Genomic DNA, 19,718 nt, shown 5'->3' with positions numbered 1-19,718 from the left:
ATTTTAATCTGTTCCTCACACAATGCTATCATATGGCTTCATAAGACTTGGAAAACAGTGCATAAGTCATATGGACTCATCCCTTTGTGTTCCATTGAAGAACAAATGAGGGTGAGTAAATGATATGAGTATGTTCATTTTTGGCCGAACTGATCCTTTAACAGTCAACAGCAAATCACAAAGCAGCAGAGATTCTTTGCAGAGAGATGAAAATGTCAAACCAGTCGACAACAATGAACAAGGGGCGAAAACTCAGGAAGCTCTCTTTCAGTTCTCCTCCCTCTCAAAAGTTGGCTTAGAGACTTCATGCACTATATAAATTCTGCAAGGTTTTGTGCATTATACAACAGTTCAAGATGAAAAGCATATGAATCTCAGTAAATATACTGTTTAGATGTGTTTGAAGAGAGAAAAAAATAAAGCATAACTGAAACTGTCTCTAAAATGTGGAAACTGTTAGCTTATGTTTTATTATTTATAGTTTATTACAACCTTGAATTTAGGCTGCAGGTGGCCTGCATTATGTAATTCTGTAAAAAAAAAAAAAAAAAAAAAAAAAGACAATTTAGCCCTGTTTCAAAACTAAATGAAAAAAAAAAAAAATATATATATATATATATATATATATATATATATATATATATATATATATATATATATATATATATATGTATAATTTTTTAAATTGTTTTTATTATTATCAATATTATTTTAAACCTTTTCTTTCCTCCTGATTTTTCTTTGACTGTTATCCCACAAGTTTTCCTGGTTTTTCTGGTTTTTTTCTCCCAATTTGGAATGCCCAATTCCCAATGCGCTCTTAAGTCCTCGTGGTCGCGAAGTGACTCGCCTCAATCCGGGTGGCAAAGGACGAATCTCAGTTGCCTCTGCGTCTGAGACCATCAACCCACGCATCTTTTCATGTGGCTTGTTTAGTGCGTTGCCACGGAGACATAGTGCGTGTGGAGGCTTCATGTCATCCACCGTGGCATCCACACGCCCCACCGAGAACGAACCATATTATAGCGACCATGAGGAGGTTACCCCATGTGACTCTACCCTCCCTAGCAACCGAGCCAATTTGGTTGCTTAGGAGACCTGGCTGGAGTCACTCAGCACGCCCTGGGATTCAAACTAGTGAACTCCGGGGGGGTAGCCAGTGTCTTTTACCACTGAGCTAGGCCCCACGTTACGCTGCCTTCTAAGATACCTTGATTTGGCCACATTCTATGCCAGCTCACTAGATTTTGAAACAGGGCTAACAATTTAATTACTGTAGTTACATGCTAGACTTTTACATTTGAGAAAATACTGACAGAAAATGTATACAACTTCTATATCCAACTATGTTTTCTTTCTACTATGTAAGGTCAAAGTGTAGTTACATAGAAAATTATGCTGTGTGTGTACATACAGTATACCCTTTGAGTTGTCTGTGACAAATTGAAGAGATTTTTGAAGAGGTTTTGTTTTGAAAATGCTTGTTTTTGAGTTTACCAGTTAAGAGGGACCAAAACAGATGGACAACATGATCTGTGTGGTCCAGCACCCTCCTACACATTCTGGGATTTCCTCGACTTTAGTTTTTATCTCAGTTTTTCACAGTGCTGAAGCCTACCTCTGCACACAATGTCTCTCTCAGTGTACTTCTCACTACAATCAATTTGCACTGTAAAAAAGTTTATACATAAAGTTAATCTGAATAGACAGGGTTTGAAATTAACTTTTTGGCTAACCAGCCACTGTGGCTAGTAGTTTAACAGTGGTATTTGTAATGATAAGGCCATTACCACAGGTAAGTCCATGAATGGCTCCTGATTACTGTGGTTAGGTTATTGTAGATAGTCTTTTCTAAAAAATAAACTGTAGGATTTGTTAAATAAACACTAATAGCCTAAATACATTTAGAAACCTTTAACTACAACTTTTACAGTTGTAATAAATGAAATAATAAATGAAATAATAAATGAAAGTCACTCTAATAGATTAAATATTTATCTATACAAGTTACCAGTAAGCGCAGGATTTTTTTATTTTATTTTATTTTTTGTAAAACAATACCAAATACCAAAACATTTTAGTAAGGCTGGTGATGTGTATTTTTAAAAACTGATAACGAGTAAAGCCCGACTGAATCATGCAAGCTACGCCAGCGGTTCTGAGTCGCCTGACATTCATCGAATTTTCAATGCAGGTCAAACCCTGAAACAGTCACCCGCCAACGTGGCTGGTAAGAGTGACGGAATTACCTGCCACTGCCGATTTGTACCTGCATTTTTTGGGTTGCCGGGTGTTAATTCTCAAACCCTGAATAGAAAGTAAGGGGTGGTTGTTTTCCCAGTTTCATGATATGCAATTAATTGGTGGATACTTTCAAAATAACTCTACAGTAAATATCATTCATTCATTCATACACTTACATCACATTTAAAATGTATGAATCTCATTGCTTTAGATAATAAAACATCAAAGAATGTGGAATTTATTTTGAAGAAGATAGCACAAGCACACTTTTCAAACAAAATATTTCACAACAAAAAAGTTTATTGGATTTAAATTATAAAACAATATAGATATAGATACTGTAAAAATGAAAACTCACTGGTTGTCAAATAGTGGGACATGTCTATAGTTAATACTACACCTGTGGTTACTGTGCTAGTGCACCTGTGTGATGGGTAAAAGTAACTGAACAATTGCTAGGAATTGTAGTTCATTCTGAGAAAATGTCTAGTATCATTTGTTTGCAAATGACTCTTGATATTTTGTTATCCAATGCAATGATATTTATAAATTTTTATATGTGGCTTAAGTGTCAAAATACATTTTTGTGCCACTGTATGAACATTAATGTTAAAGTAAAGATACAAACATACTAAAAGAACATTACACCCTGCCCCCTCCAGAGTAAGTAAATTCTCTGTTAAAAATGTACTTTTGCATAAGCAAATATTCTAATTTTGGCTGTATTCAGAGACACAAAACAAAGTTCCACTGTATTATTCATTTTTCCTTTCAGCCACCTTGAGAGCAAAGCAAATGCTTATGCCTGATAGAATTACTCATGACATAGAATTGCTCCACATCGGATGCAGGGCAGTCTAGGTTGTATTGTTGGAGGGTCTCAAGGTGCTTTTTTTTCTATGTTCAACATGACATTGCCAGGCTTACATTTGCACACCACAGTAACTGCAATGAAGCATTTCTGACTAATTGAATCTAAAGGATCATGGACATCATCCAGATTTTCAACATATTGCAAATGGGAATTAATTATGCTCACATGCGTGCTCACACGTACAGAGAGAGCTCATTAATTAAGTCTTCTGGAAAGGTTCCTGTCACATTGCGAATAAATGTTAGCATCAAAGGTATATATACATGTGGCATGCCTGATGGTTGTTTTTCTCTGGCATGTTGTGACTCTGAAGAGACATGGTATGCATGAGAGGAGAGGATGGTTGGTAAACAGGCTGCATAAAGTGGAAATGTTTTTTACTGCTTGGTTGGGAATTCTTCTGATCATGTGCAGTTCATTCCAATCCTCAGCAAATAGCATTTACTCTTCCATCTGATAAAAATGTTTTTATATAGTTATTTTCACATGAGTACATTTGAATTTAAGGAATGTGTGTTTTGAGAAAATGTGTATTTTAAAATTGAAAAGTGAATTCATTCAAGATAAGGAATTGGAACAGTGAGTGGATTTATTTAGTTGTTTTTCTTGTCTTCTTGTCTACTCTTAGATAACTGAAGTACACATTACAACACAACAAACTTGACAAACCCTTATATTTAACAAACAGATTAATTCAGTTGTCAAATTCATGTTTTTTTTCATTTGAGATTACTGGCCAAAGTAAAGCCTTTTCTTTCTTTTAATGATTTTGAGAATGTGATTCATGCCTTTGTTTCTTCACGACTGGACTATTGTAATTCCCTTTGGAATGGGCACACACAAGGTAGACCACATTTCACCTATTTTAGCATCTCTTCATTGGCTGCCGGTCTGTTACAGAATTGATTTTAAGATTTTATTGTTTGTTTTTAAATCATTAAATGGGTTTGCGTCATCCTACCTTTCTGACCTCTTGCATTTACACAAGCCTCTTAGGTCTCTCAGGTCCTTAAGCTGAGGGGTGACCATGCTTTTGCAGTAGTTGCCCCGAACCTTTGGAAGCTTTGCTTACCCCTGCACTTTTCTCTCTGGCTTTTAGTCAAACAGAGTGTTGAGATCTGTTTGTCTTATTTAAATGTATCATGTTGTTTCTTATTTTCTGTCTTTATTTTAATTTTATTGTTGTTATTATTATCTTAATATTAGTACAGTAATATTGTTATTAGTATCTTATTTTATTATTGTACAGCACATTGGTCAGCAGTCTGTTGTTTTTAATAGAGCCCGACCGATATGGGATTTTTGAGACCGTTACCGATTTTAGAGAGGGCAAATTCACAGATTACCGATATGGTGGCCGATATATTTAATTTTTGAGTTGGAATGAAAACAGACCTTTTCTATGTGGATTTTTCACCGATTTTGCACCGATATGACTATGCAAAGGTACTCAAAAGGCTGATTTCTTAAATATTTTTTTATTAAAGTATATTTGACATTATTATTATACATTGTCAACAAATTCTAGAAATGAACACTGAGAAAATAAAGAATAAATACAAATAAAATAAATAGCTAAATAAACATCAGTACTGTTTAGTATCAGTCAAATGCTGACCATTAAAATAAAGAATAAATAAAAATAAAAATAAATAGCTAAATAAACATCAGTATTACTCTTTAGTATCAGTCAAATGCTGACTATATTAATACGGCTGAGTCAAGATAAACAGATAAGCAGCGGTGTTACTCCGTATTCTGCTATACACATTCAGGGGAAACTTTCAACGGTGGAAAACCAGACTTTTAAATATTACATTTTATAAATGCAATGAATGGAATTGTTTGGTTGAAGGGGGTACCAAACTGTGAATCCTGAATAAAACAGTTTGGTGAATACATGTTTACTCATTAGCTTCCACTCAGCTGACAACAATAGCCTAGTTTCCATCCACTTTTTGCGCTATTTTGTTATCGACGTGAAAATGCGTAAAAAAATGTTTGCGTAATTTGCCGTCTTCTGCCTGTTTCCATTCAAATGGCCTTTTATCTATAAAAATGGTGTGCGTGATGATGTCATGCCTAAAAAAAACACTTTGTCGCTTATGTTTTGGTATATCACAAAAGAAATGTGCCCTTAAGCCGTTTCCATTCGGAAATGTGTGTTTATCGCTAATTCGCCTCCCAGATGTCCCTAATTTTTTTCCTCCGAAGTTTTGGTAAAATGGGGAGAGTATTGAGACAATTCATTGAAATTAGACAGCTTACTGTCATTTTAATTCACAAATAAATGCAATCAGAAGACGAGGAATTGCAATTAAAAGGGATCAGTTGCCCTTCTGATAGGACTGTAATATTGGTCCTGATGTTGCGCCTATCGCAGGTTGCCACCGGTTCTCACCTGAAAGCGAATTGTCATGGCCCTGTTTAAGCTGGCAACCTGCACCAAGTAGTGGGGAAACTTTCAGTTTTAGTATAAGGACCATCCATGGATGTGTATATGCTGTGTGCACAGCTATTAAAGAAAAATGTATGCGGTGTAATATCAGGGTTTACATATGATGCATTTCTGATATTTAATAAGCTATTTTGAACAATCATCTAATCTAAAGCATTGTCATCTCAACTGCATTATGTCCCGTAGATTTAGCGTCATAATGCAATTTACATTTTCTGAAGAAGCTCAGCAAATGCGATCCGAGGTAAAGAGGGTTAGATTTAAAATACTTAAAAGTTTTAAGAGGTTCAAAAGCTCCTTTTCTGAAAGTGAACTCCGCATTGGACAAATAGTTCTGATCGTTTATAGTCTTGAAGTGCAGAAAATGTCATTCAGCCGACTTTATTCGTCTACAGAACAGGGTACGGCTAATTTAAGTTTGTGTAAAGAAAAGGCATATAAAGGTCTAAAAATATAATTTTTTTCGTTTGGTATTTTTTTTAATTTTATTTAATGCGTTTTTTGTTTGGTAATTTATTATATTTAATACAGGGAATTTTGCCAGCATTTTTTCAAAAGTAAGCTAAACAATAATTTAATAGAATTGGGCTACATGTTAGTGTTCCAAAAAAGCACACTGAAGCTTTTCTTCTAGTATTGTGTATTTATTTTTAATTTAAAACATCTTTGTGCACAGAAATGATATGTTTTTTGTATTATGGGCTAATCGTGACTGCCGTCTATTAATTTGAATGGTGTGTAAAAGCAACTTTAATAAATAAACGGATGTCTGCCGCGATTAAATTAATCGCAAACAGTGGCCATTCAGTGTTCTCCGTGCACTTGTCAATGTGCATGTCTTGATACGAGAAATTTGTGTTGGTACTCCTGGAAGTGTCATGTTTCCAGTGATCGGATCTTTATGCCGTTCAGATCAAACCATAATCACGTACAATAAAATGGCTTTTAAGGATGTATACCTTGTCGTCATGATTAACACAGGCTAACGATTGGGGTAAACTCTGTCATGTGACACTAAATTTTTGATTTAATAACAATTTTCTCGACAAAAAGTGTTTCCAAACCAATTTTTCCCAACATTTCATGTATCGACATAGAGTTTATGCACTAGAGTTAAACGGAAAAATATTATATCGACACTTGTGAAATTTTAGCGATAACTTGCGTTTCCATCAGCTTTATTTTGATGCGCTAAAACTTTTTTCACAAAAAATCCTTGGATGGAAACGTAGTTACTGAAAGTAGCTATGTGATTAGCTAGTTAGCTATAAGCTCGTTGTCGCGGAGAGTAAAAGATGGACTTTATTTACTTTCCAGCATTGTGTCTCACCAACTACGTAACAACATAGCATGAAATCAACTCTCATCAGACACAATCCACCACCGCATCTTTGTCTGCTGAGCTGCAAAAAGATGCTCTTATGTTTACCTTTCAGTCTGGTACATTACTGACTGCACTGACAAACTATAGCTGGCTAACAGCAAACAGACATGAGTGACATGGTTGTCAGGGACAAGGTTAATGTTATATTAATTATATTGAAAAGGGAAAATGATGGGGTCATTGTTTATTAAGTTTCCAGTATGTATTTCACAAACTAGTTCACTTACCGAGACACCGCTTAACTCCGCCCTGTCTGCAGAGCCACCATCAGATCAGAGTCAGCTCTGTAAACAATGGAGTCGGAGCGCGCTCTGTTGGACAAACTATGCTATGACACCAATTCTAAAGCATTGTTTTCGCATATTGGTAAAATATACGCAGATACCGATATATCGGTGAAAGGCTAATATCGGCCGATAATATCGGTCAGGCACTCGTTTTTAATTGTACTTTATAAATAAATTGACAATAAAGTTATGAATGTGATGTCACTTTAAACATATGTAAAATGTGAATAACACATTCCTCCCAAATATATGAAATTCAATGGCTCCTATTCACAATCTTACAAAAAAATGAACATTATCTCTTGAAGGATACTCAAACTGCAGAAACATTTATCTCTATAGAGGTATCAGTGCAGACATTGCTCTTGTTGTAAAATCCAGTGAGTCACTGAGATGCTTTAAAGGAGGAACTGCAATATTAAGTGCACTGTATCATCAGGCTGGTGTTAATGCCCAAAGGTAAAAAGTTTACAACACCACGGTCACGCAACATTTCTTGATGCAAGCTTTCTAAACGTGGCAGGACTGTGCCTATAGCAGTTGATTTCTGTTTGAAAAGCAACAGGATGCATGCAAATGTTTCTTTCCAGGTAGCTTTATTTTCCAGGAAGTTGTGTTGCCATAGGTTGTGCAGAACTTCTTAGATTCTACTGTTTCTATTTCAGATTTATTTATTCTGAATCAGAATCACTTTATTCATCACTGCAGGAATGCAGTAGATGATAACTTGGTTGTGAGCACAAGACAAAACATTTCCGACTCTAAGTAATGATTCCGTTTATCAAAAGGATCTTATTTGATTCTCTTAGAATTCTCAAATCCTGAAAAGGAATCCTGTATGCATCCATTTTATTTTATTTTTCTGTACTAGATCACACACGCACATGCACGCACACACATTCCTCAGGCTTGCTTCTTTCCCTATCTTCTTTTCTTGAGGGAGGCTCACCTGTCACAGTATTGATGTGATGAGCATTGTTTACTAACAGTGAGTCGAGGGGAGTGCCTGACTGTGCAGCTATGACTGTGAGCCCATCTCTCATGCTGATGTCACTTTTCTTTACAGCACTGAGGGCAACTACCACACCATTATTGGCGCTCTGTAAAAAAAATAGGAGGGATATAGCAGAGGACATAAAAGGAAAGCACAATCAGACAATGGCTGGACCATTTAATAGGCGATTACTTTTCCAAGAGCTGCACATTAAACCAATTACATCTCTCCTAAATTATTATTTCTTCTCACGTTTTTTCCAGTATTCTGCACTTTTTTTCCAGACTCCTGCTAACAGACACTCTTATAATGCTACTTGATTTGTAGCAGAGTATTGTTTAATTTAAAATGAAAATAATCAACTAATTATTTACAGCATGATTGCTGGTAATCTTTAGTGGTGTTCAATTTTAAATGAAAGCTCCAGGTTCAAAACAAGTTAAGCTCTATTGATGGTGTCTTTGCCATGCTGTTGACTGACCACAGAATATAACAAACCAAAAACAAACAAAAGTTGTGTTCACACTTAACACACTACACACATAGCCCAGATAATCCTGGTCTTGGAAAAACTGGATTAGATCTTTGAGTATTGAACATATGCAATACTCTTATTTAAATCTCTGAATTTTGATTGCATACTTTGGTATCTTGGCAAATCTGAGTACAGTTTGAGACGTGTTTGAGATCTTTTCTGAAACTCTGGAGGAGATATGTGAAATTATTGTGATCTTTGTAGGAGATGTAGGACTCTTAAGCAAAACTTTTACCTATGCTCTCCATTTATGGGCACCACAACTTATGCCACCATTTGCATTGATCTCAACAACATAATTTACAGCATACAATTTTACTGTACTTAGCACAGTGCTCTGTGCAGTATAAAGGAATTATTTTTCAACTTTACTTTCATCCAATTGTTCCTCTCTTACAGTGAATCTGTCAGTGCTAACGGCGGCATGCAGCAGCCACTATGAATATGCCATTGAGGGATTCTGCCTGGCCAAGTTCAAGCTGGATATGGAGGTTCTTGATCAGCATCAGTGGTGTAACTGGGAGGACACAGTAGAGTGAGTGCAAAATATATGTCACTTTGAGCTTTTATTATGATGTTCTAACAAAACATTGTTAAATTCTTGATTATGATTGGTTGACAGATCCCAATAATTTATTTATTTATTTATTTATTTTTACTTTACAGCAAGATAGTAGCTTTAGGTTTGGTGAACACATTGCAGTCCATATCCAACCTGGTCTTATAGTGAAAATGTGACTATAGACTACATTTGCAAAACTTGTTATACGTGTCTCCATGTACAATTCCCTGCAGTTTCCAGGAGAAATGAACACTGGAGGCGCTACAGCTGTGTGTTTTATTCACTTTCACTCAAATCATGACTTTAATGGCTGATTATGACTTTCTAAATACTTATTTTTCTCTCTATTACTCAGACCTTGCTATTTTATGAAATCCACACATTTTTACTCAAACACATCTTTTGAAAAACAAAAATGTTTTATGCTTGTATTAAGACTCACCCACATATTTAAAAAATATTAGCTTGTTCGGTAGCTCACCTGATAAGGCATTGGCCTTAGAGTTAGAGCACCATGATTCAAGTCTTGCCATGAACTCAAGCGGACACATGACATTACAGAGCCATAGGAGAGGCACGAAATGACGTGGTTGCTTCAGAAGATGCACTTTTTCATTTCGCTTCTTCATTTTAAAATACTAATGGTTAAGTTTAGGCATTGATTTGGTAAGGATGTCTTTTTTAAACATCTCATTTATATTTTAAAACACTATTGGTTTGGTTCAGGCAAAAATTTTAGGTTAGGGAGGTATGTTTTAAAAAATATATTATCTAAAATTCACCTTAAAACCTCGTCTGAATACGACACAATTTCACTGGCTTTTGGTGCCCCCCACTGGACATTTCACTGGAAACCTGCAGCCAAACGTGATACACAGCATGTACATTTTGAATAGCAAAAACTTTGTCATGTTCACTTAAATTTCATGAGAACAGGCTGTCCATATCAGTTTACTATGTTCTTTCCAAATCGTTACAAAGTTTTGTACAATTAATGGTGGCTTGGGCTGTTTCTAAGCAAGATATTTGATCAGTGCCGTAAGGATGTAGCCCTACACACAAGGGTGTTTTAGTGACGAAAACCTGAAAAAGGTCTTATGATAAACATATGTACACTTCAATTTCAATTTATTTGTGTAGCACTTTTCACAATACATATTGTTCCGAAGCAGCTTTACAAAGAATAGCACCTTAGAAACCTCCCAATAAGCACTCGCAAAGAAAAACTCCCTAAGATGTTGTAACTGTGGCTAAAGCAAAATAATTAATGAAGGAACAGTGAATTATTGACAATTAACTCACACCCAAGGTTTAACGGTCACTCCACTTTACATCGTGGACACATTACTACCTCTGGTGTCCATTAATCAATAATGTTACTTCATCTACTCCTTACATAATAAATAAGTTCTGATTATATTATAAAAATGCATATTACCTGTGCATAGCTGAGGGGGAAAAATGCTTAGACAATATTTTGAGGTGCTGTGGTGCATGAAGAAATGATTTCAGAGCATATTGAAATGTTTTCTGCCACATTAAAAGCCAATTTGTAGTGTCTGCGAAATGGACTAGAAATGTTCCAAGCCAATTTCTCTACTTCCCCTACACATTTCGCATCATAGTCACTTTGGGTCAGCACTCATTTAACAACTTTTTTCAGTGTAATACCACCTTCCAGCTGACACGGAATGCATGTATACTTGAACACTTCATGACAAGGTCTGTGAAGTGCAGAGTTTTCTTGGTAAGAGAGAAGACGGAGGTTCCCATCTTATCACATATTTCAGAGAGATTAAGTGCACCATGTGGCACAGCTCCAGGCATGCACCGTTCCTGGGAATGCTTCCATATGCCCAGCTGTCTGTGACATAATGGAGGAGGTTATTTGTGGTGTCCAGGAAAACATGATATGGAAGAACTTTCACTTTCTCAGGTTAACACGAAAAACTGTCTTGCCTTTACTGTTGTGCCCATGACAACTGGCCTCAAACTAACTTCTTCACTCTGACTAAAGCTGTTGTGCTCTATATCTCTGAGAAAGAGACTGTCGAGAAAGGTGACACTGGTGTCTAAGCTGTCGGATCAAGGCCAGCATGGTCTGCATGTCCTTGTCATCAACCCTTCAGACATTGTTTGTCCGCTGTGACTCAACCCGTATCATTCTATAGTGGTTCTTGCCAAGGTGCGAATTGCTGACAGTGCACTACAGTACTGGAAATTATTGAAGGGAATTCTATGAAACTACCTGAGTTGTTTTACCCTAGTCAATAAATGATAATAATAACATATATATATATATATATATATATATATATATATATATATATATATATATATATATATACATACAGTACTGTGCAAAAGTTTTAGGCACTTGTGAAAAATTTTGCATAGTGAGGATTTCTTCAAAAATAGTGCCATAATTAGTTTTAATTTTTCAATTAACATCATCCAAAGTATAGTAAACATAAAAAGCTAAATCAATATTTGGTGTGACCAACTTTGCCTTCAAAACAGCACCAATTCTCCTAGGGTACCTGGACACAGTTTTTCTTCATTGTTGGCAGATAGGATGTTCCAAGCTTCTTAGAGAATTCACCACAGTTCTTCTATATATTTAGGCTGTCTCAGTTGCTTCTGTCTCTTCATGTAATCCCAGACTGACTCAATGTTCAGTGGGGGTCTCTGTGGGGCCATGCCATCTGTTGCAGCACTACATGTTCTTCTATTCTTTTCTATTCTATTTGCAGACGGAATGTTTGGGAGTTTCAAATGTATATGACCTATTGACACACTACAGCTAAAGATATAAATAACCATCTTAAGACAAATGTTTTTGTGAAACATCTTATGTGCCTAAGACTTTTGCACAGTACTGTGTGTGTGTGTGTGTGTGTGTGTGTGTATATACACTATATTGCCAAAAGTATTCGCTCACCCATCCAAATAATTGAATTCAGGTGTTCCAATCACTTCCATGGCCACAGGTGTATAAAATGAAGCACCTAGGCATGCAGACTGCTTCTACAAACATTTGTGAAAGAATGGGCCGCTCTCAGGAGCTCAGTGAATTCCAGCGTGGTACTGTGATAGGATGCCACCTGTGCAACATGTACAGTCGTGAAATTTCCTCGCTACTAAATATTCCACAGTCAACTGTCAGTGGTAATATAACAAAGTGGAAGCGATTGGGAATGACAGCAACTCAGCCACGAAGTGGTAGGCCACGTAAAATGACAGAGTATGCTGAGGCGCATAGTGCGCAGAGGTCGCCAACTTTCTGCAGAGTCAATCGCTACAGACCTCCAAAGTTCATGTGGCCTTCAGATTAGCTCAAGAACAGTGTGTAGAGAGCTTCATGGAATGGGTTTCCATGGCCGAGCAGCTGCATCCAAGCCATACATCACCAAGTGCAATGCAAAGCGTCGGATGCAGTGGTGTAAAGCACGCCGCCACTGGACTCTAGAGCAGTGGAGACGCGTTCTCTGGAGTGACGAATCATGCTTCTCCATCTGGCAATCTGATGGACGAGTCTGGGTTTGGCAGTTGCCAGGAGAACGGTACTTGTCTGACTGCATTGTGCCAACTGTGAAGTTTGGTGGAGGGGGGATTATGGTGTGGGGTTGTTTTTCAGGAGCTGGGCTTGGCCCCTTAGTTCCAGTGAAAGGAACTCTGAATGCTTCAGCATACCAAGAGATTTTGGACAATTCCATGCTCCCAACTTTGTGGGAACAGTTTGGGGATGGCCCCTTCCTGTTCCAACATGACTGCGCACCAGTGCACAAAGCAAGGTCCATAAAGACATGGATGAGCGAGTTTGGTGTGGAAGAACTTGACTGGCCTGCACAGAGTCCTGACCTCAACCCGACAGAGCACCTTTGGGATGAATTAGTGCGAAGACTGCGAGCCAGGCCTTCTCGTCCAACACCCTCGCGCTTCTGGAAGAATGGTAAAAAATTCCCATAAACACACTCCTAAACCTTGTGGAAAGCCTTCCCAGAAGAGTTGAAGCTGTTATAGCTGCAAAGGGTGGGCCGACGTCATATTAAACCCTATGGATTAAGAATGGGATGTCACTTAAGTTCATATGCGTCTAAAGGCAGATGAGCGAATACTTTTGGCAATATAGTGTATATATATATATATATATAATATACTCAACTGTAAATATTACTTATTATAATAACTTTAATGTTCATAAGTAGCTAAAAGAAATACTACAAATTAAATAAAAATATAATAAGTGAATAAAACATAAAGTCATACAATTTCATAAGTAACACATAATAATGTGAACATTGCTCACAGCAGGAGATTTGAAGACTGACAGTAATTGTCTTGAAGTTTGATTAAAATGGTGAATTTGTTACAAAAGTTCTGCTTTAATGGCTGTAGCGGTGGTGTGTTAAAGGGGATGAATTTAGAGACACAACTTTAAAGTGTCTCTAAAGTTTTAAGGTTTTAAATTGTCTAACATTTACTTTTAGCAAGCAAACTAAATCATCTGTCACCAAACTAAAACCAACTCAGAGGAGTGTCTCTAAATTCATCTCCTTTAAAGCACTGCCGCTAAAAATATGAAAGCATCAAAAACTAGGAAAACAAATCTAGATAAAATCACTAGTCGACCTCACTAACATCCCTACTAGAATGTGGTTGAGAAATGAACAACTCAGTTGGAGAGATTATTATAGGGAAATTATGTTGACTCATGTTGTAATTTGTTATAGACATCCAGGATTGTGTACAGCAGTACAAATGAATCCTCCAGTTGTTGTTAAATTGTGCCATTATTTCTGACACAAAATTATTATTTATAACGCCTTGTTGCCTGATTATGTCACCTTTATTAAAAGCCTGGCTGTTTTGGTTGCTTTGTGCAATTCCCTTTAACCAATGAGTCATAGATTCTGCTAGCTGTGTTTAATGGTTGGTAATTATAAACTGCGATGACCTTGACCTCTGGCATTTCATTTTGTGCTTCTGCACATTCTAAGTGCTATTGCCTATCAAACAAAAACTGCACAGAGAGGACTGAAGCATTTATTTATTTATTTTTTTTCTGGTGTGAGCCGGGCGTTTAAATAACACAAACAGACATGAATTAGTTGGTTTAACAGAGTATAGAATTATAAATTTGGTCTTGGAAGAATTAGATGAGAAATGTTTTTGTTCTTATTGAAGATCTCTGACTTTTGATTACAGATGGGTATTCCAGAAATATAAGCATAGTTTGTGACATTGTTGAGATATCTTCTGAAACACAGAATCTAAACTCATTGCTGTTTAAGAGAAATATATATATATATATATATATATATATATATATATATATATATATATATATATATATATATTTTAAATAGATCTTAAAGAAATATAATTTGTGATTTATTTATTTATTTATTTATTGTTCCTATGGAATGACAAAATGTCTTTATTTACATATAGAAGAAATCATTTGATTGATTTATCCACATGGTGATAAAAATTTAGCTGTTAAACAGGTTTTGTTTAATTTAGTTTAGCTACTGTACAAAATAATTTTTGTTGTTCTGTAAAGCACAAGGCTCATGAGTAGATTCTTTAGGAAAGGAAAAGCATCCCTGATCTGGGGACAGGTTCAAGTACCCCTCTCACCTGTGAAAAAGCTTGGCTGCCATCATGAGGTCGTCCAACTCCATTACTTAATAATGCACAAAGCACTGTCTAGGGCATTTACAGGTCTTGGATCAGATCTAAGCAATATGCTAGAACAACATGTGGTCTCCAGTAAGCCTAGAAAATGGTGAGGTAAGACTTATTGAGCTCTAAGGGCAGTCAAGTGCAGGTAATGAAGGTTATATACAAACGATTAGAGGTGGCAAACACTATTGCACTTCAGCAAATTGTCTCATCTGGGCAATGACGCTTTAAACCTTTAGAGAGAACCTGTAATCTACAAATCCACCATTCTGCCCTGCCAGGCGTCATTCCTATGTGTGCTGGTGTGCTCAATAAACTTCTCTTAAAGCACAGAGATGATGCAAAATTAATTTTTAAAATATAAACGAGGGAGCAGAGATAGGATTGTAGCCAGGTATAGATCTAAAACAACTTCTGCTGTTCAGAAGAATTCAGTTAAGGACCAGATGTTAAAACCTCTATGTTGATTATTGTACTACTGATTTAACAAGCACATAACAGATCCCACAGGTTTAATAAAGTGCAAACACTGGGTCAAAGTTGAAACATAAACCCAGCTTCTGGAGACACTGTTCTGGTTTTGGGTAATTCTAGGTCATTACCTTTTAAAGGAATAGTTCACCCAGAAATGAAAATTCTGTCATCATTTACTCACCCTTATGTTATGTCTCAAATGACTTTCTTCCATAGAACACAAAAGGAGATGTTTTGCGGAATGTCCATGGTGCTCTTTTCCATACAACAAAGGCATACAATGACCAGGGTCTGTCAAGCTCTAAAAAGGACAAAAAGCACCATAAAGTCCCATAAAAGTAGTTTGTATGACTTGTGTGTTATATTCCAAGTCTCCTGAAGTCATATTATAGCTTTGTATGAGGAACAAAATGCAAGTCGTTAAAAATCTTGCCCTCTGCCGTAGTTACAGTATGTTAATGTGCCCTAATGTGTCGCATATTTAAACTTGCATATTAGCAAACCGTATGCATATTCGGTCATGAGCAGTAGCATTGCCAGAAACTTTTGTGTAGGTGGGCCGAAAGAAATGATTGATTGCATGAGAGCTGTAAACCTTTATTTACATTTTAAATGTTTAGCTAATTGTTTCCAGGGGCGTATTTAGGACGTTTACAAAATGTTGTCTATTTTGGGAATATTAAAAGTTCAATCAACAATAGGTGTCTTTGAGTATTGAGTACATCCAGACAGTACTGTGTGGATGTAATATGTGTCATATGTGTATTACATGTGTAATATGGAACATTAGGAGGCCTTGTGGCTAACAATTGATATGACAGATCATGACAGTACCCCCTCCCCCCAAGGGACAACTCCCAGGCGTCCCACAAACAAGACAGAATAAAACTAGACAAAAGACCTGACAACGGGAAGGGAGGGTGGCGGGAAACAGGTGGATGGCACTAAATGACACAAGGCAGACAAGAAAAAAAAACATGAGTCCAAGCAGAATAAACAGGGAATAAGGTAAGATCCAGGGAACAACCAGTGGAAAGGACCAGGATGGCACCGGCAGGATGGACCAGGGTGCCGCCAACGGGATGAACCAGGGAGACACTGACAGGACATACCAGGATAGCGCCAGTGAAATAGACCAAGGAGGAGGTGGCAGGTTGGACCAGAGTGGCATTACGGGACGGACCAGGGTGGCACCAACGGGACAGATCAGGATAGCGTGGGCGTGAAGGATCAGGGAGGAGCTGGCAGGTCAGACCAGAGCGACAGCAGCAGGATGGACCAGGAAGGAGCCGACAGGTTGGACCAGGGTGGTGCCGACAAGACAGACCAGGGAGACACTGACAGGTTGGATCATGATAGTGCCGGTGAGATGGACCAGGGAGGAGCCGGGGGGTCAAATCAGAGCAATGCCAGCAGGATGGACAAGGATATAGCAGCTTGGCAGGATTTGGCAGCTGGACTGTGCTTGGCTGCTGGACTGTGCTTGGCTGCTGGACTAGTCAAGATAACTTGACTTGGCATGGCAGTGATGACTTGACTTGATGGCATGACTTGGTGGCTTGACTTAGCTTGGAGTGTTTGCTTGAATAGGTAGGGCAATTTGACGTGTGGTTTGGCTTGGTGTATTTACCTGACAAAAAGTGGTGACTGGACTTGGCATGGCAACTTGTCTTGACGTGACAGCTTGACTTGTCATAACAGCTTGATTGGAAGTGATGTCTTGACTGGATGGGATGACTTGACTGGACATGACGACTTGACATACCAGCTTGACTTGATGTGAGAGCTTGACTGGACTAGAAGACTTGATTGGACACGGGGACTTGAACAGGCTCAATGACAGCAACAGGTAACAGGACAGGTTTGTCAATAGCCTCAGGGAACTGGACAGACTCGTCGACAGCCACAGGGAACTGGATAGGCTCGTCGACAGTCTCAGGGAACTGGAAAGGCTCAGGGAACTGGACAGACTTGGCAGGGGAATGGCCTCTGTGGCCATTGGCACTGGCAGCGGCAGGGGAACGGCTTCCGTGGCCGTTGGCAGCGGGAACAGCCGCCACCTCCTGGCGATTGGAAGCGGGAATGGGTGGGAAGGCTGCAGCAAGCTCAACTGACGGGCTAGGCTTCTTTCTCCTCCTCCTCCGGTATGTGGAGGAAATGGATGAGATGTCTGCCTCAGGTGGGGGAATGATGTCATCCTTGGACTGGGATGAAGACTGGAAACCTCCCGAGACACAGGCTGAATCGACCGCCTCCCATTTCATGACCAGCCTGATAGTCTCGAGAAAGTCTCCATCCTCACCCTCATCTTGGACACAGGACCTAATGGGCTCATTAAGACCCTCCCTAAAACACTCAGTCAGGTTGGCCTGATTGTATCTCAGATCCGAGGACAACGGCAAAAACTCAAAAGCATAGCCTCACACAGACTTATCCTCCTGCCGTAACCCATAGAGCTTCTTGACCCACACCACTCTCTGACAAACAGAAAAACTGGGATTGGGGGAAAAGAAAACATTCATCTCCGCTGGGTCCATAATTGGTCAGATCATTCTGTCATGAATTTGGAGGAAGGACCCAAGCACTGGAGATGAATAAATGTTTATATAACAAAACAAAACAAAACAAAATACAAACAAAAAACTCACAAGGGAGAAATAAATATAAAGCAAGACAAAATGGAAAAGATAACAAACCAATAATAAAACAAGAACTCACAGGAACCGACTGAGTAGACAGGGGAACAGAATGAAACACAACTATCTGACGGGGAAGACAAGACAAAGGAGAGAATATATAGAGGAAGGGAAGATTGAGGACAGGTGCTGGCAATAATCACGAGCAGCACAAATCAGCGCTGCTATGGCAATGCTGATTGTGCTGCAGAGTAGCACCTGTGAGAAACATGAGGAAGAGAGGAAAACAACAGCTCATGGGACAGCCTGAGAGATGGGTGGAGGAAACTGTCACAATCCTGCCAAAACAAGAATAAAACAAGACAAAAAGGCAGGATCATGACAAGATATTTTATATTGATTATTGAATATTGATTATTAGGACAATAGGGGGATTTGGGGGATTTACTGTAGAATGGACATTTTAAACAGAATGAACCATTTGGTCTGTTTTCCCAGTACTATTTGCTAGTTGCACAGATGAAAATGACAGAAATGGGTATTGCTGCTACAGTCTCTGTTGTGGTTTACTGTCAATAAAATTACTTTATTTTTCATTATCTCTGTTCGTTTCACTTGGTCGCATCTCTCATGTGACAGTGAGGTGAGAGAGATAAAGTGTTAAGGAATGGTTTGGAGGGGGCCTGGGTAGCTTAGCGAGTATTGACGCTGACTACCACCCCTGGAGTCGCGAGTTAGAATCCAGGGTGTGCCAAGTGACTCCAGCCAGGTCTCCTTAGCAACCAAATTGGTCCGGTTGCTTGGGAGGGTAGAGTCACATGGGGTAACCTCCTCGTGGTCGCAATTAGTGGTTCTCGCTCTCAGTGGGGTGCGTGGTAATTTGTGCATGGATCGCGGAGAGTAGCATGAGCCTGCACATGCTGTGGGTCTCCACGGTGTCATGCACAGCGAGCCACGTGATAAGATGCATGGATTGACTGTCTCAGAAGCGGAGGCAACTGAGATTTGTCTTCCGCCACCCAGATTGAGGCGAGTAACCGCGCCACCATGAGGACCTACAAAGTAATGGGAATTGGGCATTCCAAATTGGGGAGAAAAATGGGGATTTAAAAATAAATAAATAATGGTTTGGAGGTTGAGAAATTCAGAGCTATCTATGCTTGTGACTGTTTACCTAAAATTTATAGCAATAAATTCATGCAAATGATATTTGGAAATAACATAATTTTATTTTAGACAGATGGGGAAAATAATGAGGCTGGAGTTTAAAAGTTTTAGGAGTTTTGAGAACATATTTTATCATCCAAAAATGTTTTTTTAGTGTTGCTTATGAATGGCGTCACAAGCTTCTGATGCAACGGATAGAAGTAATAATGAATATAAAGTTCATAATCATACATGGTATTTTTAATTAACATTATTATATCTTAGAATATAAAGTGGATGTAGTTAGAGTCTTAGGAATTTGAGAGCATATTAACATCTTAAGTTATTTAATTCAGTATCTAATGTCAACTCGATCTTGTTTTGATGAACAGGTTAGAAGATTTTTTAACATTTTTGCATCTATGATCAAACTGGT

At 38.1% G+C, this 19,718-nt stretch overlaps 1 protein-coding gene across 2 annotated transcripts in view; it reads left to right on the top strand.

Moving 5' to 3' along the window:
- LOC127448470 (receptor activity-modifying protein 1-like) overlaps positions 1-19,718 on the top strand; it is an 83,554-nt gene that overhangs the window by 26,227 nt on the left and 37,609 nt on the right. For both annotated transcript variants that reach the window (XM_051711011.1, XM_051711010.1), the window contains exon 2: positions 9,176-9,311. In XM_051711011.1, the coding sequence (XP_051566971.1) occupies positions 9,176-9,311 (136 nt within the window). The remainder of the gene's footprint in view (positions 1-9,175; positions 9,312-19,718) is intronic.

This window comes from Myxocyprinus asiaticus, chromosome 11 (genome assembly GCF_019703515.2).
Source record: "Myxocyprinus asiaticus isolate MX2 ecotype Aquarium Trade chromosome 11, UBuf_Myxa_2, whole genome shotgun sequence".
Taxonomy (NCBI): domain Eukaryota; kingdom Metazoa; phylum Chordata; class Actinopteri; order Cypriniformes; family Catostomidae; genus Myxocyprinus; species Myxocyprinus asiaticus.
This window is presented reverse-complemented; position numbering and strand designations above follow the sequence as displayed.